Source organism: Lupinus angustifolius, chromosome LG09 (genome assembly GCF_001865875.1).
Source record: "Lupinus angustifolius cultivar Tanjil chromosome LG09, LupAngTanjil_v1.0, whole genome shotgun sequence".
NCBI classification, from domain to species: domain Eukaryota; kingdom Viridiplantae; phylum Streptophyta; class Magnoliopsida; order Fabales; family Fabaceae; genus Lupinus; species Lupinus angustifolius.
Window position 1 is genome coordinate 16,960,522 of NC_032017.1, and position 9,237 is coordinate 16,969,758.

Sequence of the window (9,237 nt, forward strand, 5' to 3'; positions counted from 1 at the left end):
ATATATATCATGTCATTATTAATCCATCGTCATGGTATTGATATCACTAGATACAGATACTAAAATCCAAAATCTGAAACCCCTCCAAATAGGGTACATATCATATGTTTTACAGTTTGTGTCACTCCATGTGTCATGAACTTATGATTGGTCAGAAAAAATATATGTAAGTTAAAATTTAATTATTAAATATTTTTCTGACCAATCACAAGCCCATGACACATAGAGTGGCACAAACTATGGGATAGTAGGTGTGCTCCCCTCCAAACATCCCCTTATTAACATCTTTAACAAGGTTACTTGTGAATGAAGAAAGAGTTTCAGTATAACACATTTGTCTTTACCTATAACTTTATATATGCTCTCCTTTTGAGAATCACATTCCATTCTTTATACTTCCTTCCCCTTCACTCACTCTTCCTTTTCCACTTTCACCAAAAACACATCTCCATCCCCATCTAATTCACATGATCCCATAATCACATCCCAAATGTTCTACAATAGTGATTATTTCACTTAATTAAATACAGTAATTCAAACCATCTCATGGAACAAACAAATACTCTGAATATGTTTATGAAATTTATGAGCATATATATATTGATAACTAAAATCTTACGAGTCATGTTATTATCCTATGTTTACGATCTTCGACTCCACACTTTCGATCCTAAGTAGAATCTCGATTTTAATTACTATGCTTACAGTAATAACTGCTCAAAGTACTATTTCACTTCGGATTGTTCCCGAGTTGCAAGTTTCAGGTCAAATTAAGAATATACCCGGTACTCAATTCGGACCATGAGTTCATTCACTGCAATTCCTGCCTGCAGACATTTTTGCTTTATATGAACACAACTAACTACAAAGCAAGGTTGTGAAAAACCAGCATGTAATTTAGGTAAATCACAAATTTAAAGGGCTATATAGGATAGACCACAAGCTTTCAACTCTTCCTCTTACGGGTACATAATTATGTGGCACCAGCGGTTTCAGTTGAAGCCAACTCGCCTCATGCCGAAATCCTAACAACACAACATCTACCCTAACAACTTCTTAAGCAAGATAAGCTCTTTTGTGAGTTTGTCCTTTGGTTGACCTATCAAAGGCCATCAGATCACACTAGTCCTACCTTTAAGAGAAACTACTATAAACAGTCACATTTAAATTGTGAAAGAGGTAGACTAAAACATGTCACTTTGTTTCCTCTGACCCCTTCAGATAAGATGATTCACCATCTCCACTGTTATGTGCAGCAGCAGAGCTTCCTTGGCCATCTCCACCAGTTGCCCCAGCACCGGGAGCAGCTTGTTTGCTTCCGCCATGTGCATCATTTGGACCAGTGGCTGAAGGTGGACCACCACCACTGCCACCTCCAAGAGCAGCCTCGCTATGTATCCCACTATTTGGCCCTCCAGGTCTGTGTCCCATTTGTGCCTGCTGGTGTTGCTGGTGAAGCTGCTGCAGCTGCTGCTGCTGTTGCGTCATTTGATGTGGATTACCGAATTGCAATGGCATCTTTTGGGGGAAAAGTCCTGGTTGCTGAGCCATTGCTGCAGCCTGAGGATGTTGCATATAGAAACCTTGTTGCATAGCGGGGTGTGGCGCCATCTGCAAGTGTTCAATACGTCGCAGCGAAATCAACATAATGCGCAACTGTAAGAACTTCCAAGGGACCACCTATCCTATAATTTTACCTGTGGAGGCATGGTTGGTGTTTGTGGCTGGGCATCAGCAATTGCTGCTAAATACATTAAATTTTTTTGAAGCTGAGCTTGATACCTAAGACATCAAATCATCGCACCACCATTACATAAAACCTTAGCAAAGTACACACAAATACATAAAAAAACAAATGTTTGCAAATAGACGACGACTATAATATACTATACATTCATATTATAGAAATTCAACAACTTTCTAGTTGGTTTCGACTGCCTAACACAACTTTATATTTTATTTGGAGCATCAAGCACAAATAAGCAGGTTTGAGTATAATATACTATACGATTTAGAAGATTGTCAATTAAATGTAGCTAGTGACAAGAACGAATGAGTAATTAGTAATGCTAAGAGCCTCACCCATTATACATGTGTAAAATGTTAGGGATCAGATGATGAAGAGACAATCAACTGCTAGTTAAAATCTGAACAAATTAAAACACACAGACACAATGGACATCACACTTACTGGGCACATTCAGCAAGTTTTCCAAGATTTTGATTGTCCAATATTGCCAGAATCAGCTTCTTGTTTTCATCAAGATACTGCACAGGTGCCAAGACAGGGCACTCAGATTAATTAATGAAAATTCAAGTTGACTATTTATGTTTAAAAAAATCATATCATTTCAAATGCGAGGGGATGCGTATCATGACAAGTAGATATATGGATAATGAGAAAAGAAACTTTCAGAGAACTAAAAGTTCTATCCCGATAGTTTGGCTAGTGCACAAAGGATATACAAACAATTTCATGACATGAAATCTCTTAATGGATCAAGTACACTATACAAGTTCCATAGAAATCAATACCAATATTATTTATGATGCCCTCATGCTTCTCAGTTTTCAAAGATTTCAATATCAGGGAGGATCCCAGTGATGCCAGATACTATGTTGCCCAGGCATGTGATGATAGGTTGTTTAACTATGTTATATAGCACAACCAACAACCTTATCATATCCAGAGATTAAGAACCAAATCCTACTGCTATTATAAATCAACAGGTCTGGTGAAACTCATAATTATTTGCAGTGATCAAACTACACATTAAAAAGATCCATGGATGATGGATCATAACTCCTCAAAATGCCGTCACCCAGTTTCCATCTCATAATTGCAAGAGAATGATGACATGCTCAACTTAAGTTTTATATGCTAAAGTTGTCTTTATTGATCATATTCAACTCTAACACACAGGTCTCCTATATAAAAAGGCTTTCAGAAACACTATAGGTATCCCCGTTGCGACTCTTATCCCAGGGATGAAGGAACCAAGTGAGATTCTGATCTAATCGGTAAGGGTTGATTTGGATGAGCTGTGATGCAAAATATTGAATTTTTATGCTGTGGATTCTGAAAGTTCATCTGAATATGGGTTGCGGATTGGAAAACTTTGTTGTGGTGGAAACACCTGCGTCTTGTCTGTTATAGCCGCAAATCTGTTCCATTGCGGCCGCGACACTCTTCCGTTGCAGTCATTTTCCATGATTTGGAGGCACCCTGTTATAGTGGCTTCTTTTGGTATTGTTATCTCCCAAAACAATTTTGTTTCAGTCGCATTACATGTTGCGGAAGGATATTTAAAACTCTGTTAATTAGGTTCTCAGTGATGCCAAATATTGTTTACTTAGATGATATTTTAACATGGAGTAAATCACCCGCTCAAATAAGACATGGATTAAAATTACAATTCCAGTTAGATGCACACAACTCATGTGCCGTATCTTTTCATATCTTGGTGCAAGGAATTAATTGAGACAGATGTCACTCTTGCCACAAACCTCACACAAAACCCTCCCATTCCTTAGATCATTAATCAAAGACTCATTCCTACATCTACATATTCACTATTTTTAGGTTTGTAATTGAAATGATCCATTACAAATTTACAATCACCCATTCCCTCAATATTAGAAAATAGTCTCTCCCACAGACAGGTTCTAAACTTGGCTCATATCATATATAATATAAGCAAGAAATAGATATTACATTAATTTCTAGAAAAAGTAAAACTATTTCCACACTATATGGCTAAATTTATTACAGAAGACCACAAAACCAATCCAGTTGAAGAATCATCACCCCTCAAAGAAGAAACTATGAAAACCTTCAATTGAACCCTATAATTGATGAAGGAAACATGTTGATTAAAAAGAGTAAAACGCATACCTTTTGAATCTGCTCGGTGGTTATGCTTGAAGGTGGGAATGAAGGCATCACAGGAATCATTTGCGGTGTTTGCTGCATCTTTTTCGCCTTGTTATTTTTAGTTTCCCTTAAATTAATAGAAAAGGAAAAAACCCTAATTTCCACAATCAACGATTAATAAACCCCAAATCCAAGTTGAAACATGTTAGTAACTATTATACAACACAAAACCCTTCGAAGTAAACATAAAAAATACAGTAACTTTAAGAGAAAGAGAGAAAAAATGGAACCTGGGTATGGGAATTTGGGGAAAGGTGAGTGATTGAAACACTTGTTAACTGGATTGTGTTCTGATTCTGAGGATCTTTGAAGCCCTTTGTAGTGACGAGGTTTCTAGAATTGAAGACAAGGGAACAACATAAAAAAACAAGGAATAGATTAAGGGACATTAGCAGCGTGAATAAAAAGCTTTACCCAACCAAACAAAAATTGCTGGTTGCTATCTTACATAATCCAATATCAATATTCTTGTAATAATTTAGAATTAAATTGGTTTATTTCTAATTAATGGAAAGATATAATTGAGATTATTGGCATTGAATCACATAATTTTCTTGGTGCATTGTAAATAAAAAAACAACAAAGCTAAAACAAAAGAAAAATATCTAGGTCAAAACAAGTTTGACAATCTACTAGAACAGAAGTTTATACTTAATGTTAAATATATGAATGAGAATCATATAATGATTATTGAGGTTTGAGTTTTGCTTCAAATTTATTTTTATTATTAATGAACAATATTGATTTTAAATGGGTTACTAATGATATGATGGCTATGATTATTTTATGATTTATATCGGAAAATGAATAAAATATGGTAACTAGTTATTTAGATTTAATTAAATATTTTTATTTAATAATTTTAGAATATTATTATATTGTTTGACACACATATAATTTTATATTAGATATTACGGATTGATGAAAGATTTTATATTAGATATTACAGATTGATAAAAGATTTTATAAATCATAAAACTATTTTCCTAATATTTTTGTTTAAGACATGATGTTTTAATGATCTTCACTCTTTCCATAATTTCCATAATCTAATAATAATGAGATTTAGTTGGAGTATGGTTTAAGACGTGTGGTCACTAAGTTGAGAGACTTTTGTTGAGTACAATAAGTATGAAGTATGAAATATGTGTTAGATATTTTCTGATGATTAGTGAAATATCAATCATAGGATCTTGAATTTCATGATTCTAACACATTATATGTAAAAGAAGGATACAAAGTCATGCATGAATCCCTGAATCCATGTTCTCTGATGTACTCCTTTGATATACATTTTGAGAGAGTTTTGGTATGATGGTCTTCCTCAACCAAATCCTGAATTTCTTTTGGGACATTCGTTTTCTCTCTGATGAGGAGATGTGAAAACTATTTGTGATTTGGTGTGTTGGGGGCCATAACTTTCCTTATGCGTTAACTTATAGAGTTCTCATTATCCCTTATAGGTTAACCTGATGGGTATCCACTCATTAAGCTCATATATATTATCATTTTTTAGAAATCTATAGGGTGTTAGTAATTCGATCACTTATAATGTAACCCCAAAATAAATAGTTGATATCATTGTATCAAATATATGATACTCACCTTAATTAGAAATTTATAATTTCTAACAATCTCCCACTTGGACTTCATATATTCCTCATACAATTATATCATAGGTTCTTTAGGCGTACATCCGTATGCTATTTGCATTTAGACTTCTCCTTAATACAATCTAATCCATTTCATATATCAACTATGGAACCACCGCGACTTTTATCACATTCAAACATGACTCGGTCATGATGATCACCATATCAATATATTAAATGATATAGATCAAATATGGATGAGTGACATGGAAATTTCATGCAATGTGACCTTAAACATGTCTATTTCCAACTGGTCCTTCTTTATTCTTTAGTGAGATCAATCCAAAGTCTTTAATTGCAACACAATAGTTACAATACAAAAGTTCAAACTAGAACAATAAATCATCAACTTTATTATGCATAAAACTATATATGACGTCCAAATTATATCATAAAACATATAGACTCCCACTGAACTAAGGTATCCTCGTGAAATATTTTAGGTATCAAACCCTTAGTCAATGGATCAACTAGCATAAAATTTGTCATTATATGTTCAATAGAAATTTGTCTATTTTGAACACTTTCTTTAACAACTAGAAACTTAATGTCAATAAAATTTGACTTCCATGGTCTGATGTTTCAAAACAAACCATGAACTCCACAACCATGGTTGAAGGAGCTATGAGCGTCTGTTTAGCAGACTTCCAAGAGATAGCACCTTCAGCCAAGATAAACATATATCCATACGTGGAGTGCCTGTTATCTAGACACCCAAAAATTGAAGTCAGAGTACCTAATGATCTCTAAATTCTCAAACATTCGATAAGTGAACATGTACTCCTTTGTTCTCTTTAAGTAACGCCTAACCTGTTTGATTGCCTTCTAGTGATGCATTATAGAATTGCTTAATTACCTTTTCAAAAATCCCACGACAAAGCTATGTCGGGATTATACGCTTTGTACAAACTTGAATATACATTAGACTTCCTACTACAGATGCATAAGAAATCTTTTGCTTCTCGTATCTTTCAAGGTCATTTTTGGGAGACTGTTCGAGACTAAACTTGTCTCCCTTAGCTATAGGGGTATCCCTTGCTTTATTGTCTTTCATGTCAAATTTATTAGGACTTTATTTATATAGCTTTCTTGTGACAACCTTAGGATACCTTGAGAGCAATCTCTTAGTATCTGAATACCTAATACAAAAGAAGTTTCCCCAAGATCTTTGATTTCGAAATTATTCGTTAGAAATCTCCTCGTCTCATGCAATAGTCCCAAATCACTACTCGCAAACAATATATCATTGATATATAATACCATGAATATAACTTTACTCCCACTGAACTTATGGTATACATAATCTTCAATTTTATTTTCCTCAAAACCATACGAGGTAATAACTTAATGAAATATGTGATTTCATTGATGGGAAGCTTGTTTAAGCCCATAGATGGATTTCTCTAATTTGCATATCATGGACTTTGAGCTAGAAACACAGTCTTAACATCCATCTGATGTAGTTCTAAATCAAAATGAGCTACTAGTGCCAATATTATTCTAAAAGAATCATTCGAAGATACTAGAGAAAATGTTTCTTTATAATCAATGTCTTCATTCTGAGTGAAGCCTTTAGCAACTAGACGAGCTTTATATCTATCAATATTACCCTCCAAATCCCTCTTGGTTTTTAATATCCATTTGCAACCAATGGGTTACACACCTTCAGGTAATTCGACAAGATCCCAAACGTCATTATCATGCATATATTTCATCTCATCCTTCATGACATTGATCTACTTTTGAGAGTTAGAACTTTTCATGGCTTGATAGAAATTCAATAAATCATCTTCTATTAACCCAATGTCATCCTCATGATCTTGAAGAAATACAATATAATCATCAGGAAATGTACTTCTCCCCTCTCTAGTGGATCTCCTTAATGACATTTCTACTTCTTGAGATTGTTGAATTCTTTCTATAGGTAGTTGAGGGAGAATATCATTATTGTCTTGTTCTGAAATATTGTCAGGGACAATATTCTAAACATTATATTCTATTACCAAATTTATTCCTTGAATGGTAATAGGCACAAGTACTTGTTCACTATCAGTGACAGGTTCTTCCTCAAAGACAACATTCTTTATGTTCTCTTCCTTCCCAAAATCAACTTCCTCAAGAAATCTTGCATTTCCCGTATAAAAAAAGAGTCTTGAAGTAGGATCATAAAATTTATAGCCTCGAGAGCGTTCAATATGACCAACAAAATAACAGCTAACAGTTCTTGAGTTCAGTTTTCTTTCATGCGGCCTATAAGTTCGCGCCTCAGTAATGTGCAAGTGTTTTAAGCTTGACTTTTTATTAGTCCAAAGTTCATATGAGGTTTTGTTAACTGCTTTATTTGGCACCCTATTAAGGATGTAAACTGCAATCTTTTAAGCTTCCCCCCAAAGAGACTCTGGTAAGGAAGAATGACTAATCATACTTCTCACCCTATCCTTAAGAGTTTGGCTTCGTCACTCAACAACACCATTCATACTAGGTTTGCTTGGCATAGTGTATTGCATAACAATTCCATGTTCTCTGAGGAAAAAACATAAATAGACCTTTCACAACATCCTTATTGTTTTTTCTTTTCTTATTCTGAGAGGTCATAGTCAAATGAGCACTTTTAGTTTTAGCTCTCTACAATCTCTATTTCTCTTGCACACACTGAGATATAAACTCAATGTGAGACCATTTGTCCTTCTGAGTATTATAACTCATTTTGAATGGCCCAAAGTGTGGAGGAAACGAGATCAAAACCAAGTGCACGAGCAAGTCATCACCAAGCTCTAACTTAAGTGACTTGCGTTTTTGATGCGAGATTAGACATATCCATAATGCACTCCCTTATGTTTGTAACACCGCGAATTTTACGATTTTGAATTATAAGATTTTATTAATATTTTTATTAATTATATATTCGAAAATGAATTTATGGGCAATTTAGGTAAAGAATTAGACAAAACTCTAGTTGAGTTTTAGTCTTGAAATTTTATTTCCAATTTTGTAGTAAATTTTGGTAATTTTCGGAGACAGTCGGTTCTGGACCACTGTCTGGGCTGAAATCCACCCGGTACGGCTCAAAAAGTGGTTTTTGAGTTCCGTAACTCGGAATCGAATTCCGATCACACTGTTGGCTTCGTAATTTTATTTCGAGTCAATATAGACCCTGAATACACCCATACCTATTTTCTAAATATTTTTCCCTCAGAATGCCGAAATCCGAAATTCTAATCAAATATTACGATCGGGCGATTTATAATATTCGATCGAGTATTAGCCGATGATACTCGAGCATGATTAACACACGTATCCGTGAGGGGTCATTTCGCATTGGGATGCGAAAGTTGACTTCCATAAAGTAAACCTTACATCACTCAATCTCACCATTAGCCACCCTAGGAGATTTTCCTGATTGCATAGGAGGGAAGACTTCCCTCTCCCCTTAAACCCTCATACTCCCAACTTCACTCTATCACTCTTGAATTTTCAAAGAAGAGGTAAAAACCTATCTTCATTTTTCTCTCATTTCTCTTTTCTTCTTCCATCTTCAAACTTTGATCTCTCAACATTCAACCAATGGATGTTGATGAGATTTAAGTATGTTGTTCATGAACATGTCAAGAACATATTCAACCGTTAAAATTTTCTAAAACGTTTTCTAAC

At 34.6% G+C, this 9,237-nt stretch overlaps 1 protein-coding gene across 2 annotated transcripts; it reads right to left on the reverse strand.

Annotated features, from left to right (window-relative positions):
• LOC109357173 (GRF1-interacting factor 3-like) lies at positions 897 to 4,347 on the reverse strand. 2 transcript variants are annotated; one of them, XM_019600948.1, is made up of 5 exons: positions 4,165 to 4,347; positions 3,896 to 4,001; positions 2,192 to 2,268; positions 1,698 to 1,782; positions 897 to 1,611 (listed from the first exon to the last, which is right to left on the reverse strand). In XM_019600948.1, exons 2-5 carry the CDS (start codon positions 3,971 to 3,973, stop codon positions 1,195 to 1,197), a joined length of 657 nt encoding a protein of 218 aa, XP_019456493.1. In that variant the 5' UTR covers positions 3,974 to 4,001; positions 4,165 to 4,347; the 3' UTR covers positions 897 to 1,194. The 2 variants fall into 2 exon arrangements, with proteins under 2 accessions (XP_019456493.1, XP_019456492.1); XM_019600947.1 differs by having other exon boundaries at positions 3,896 to 4,028.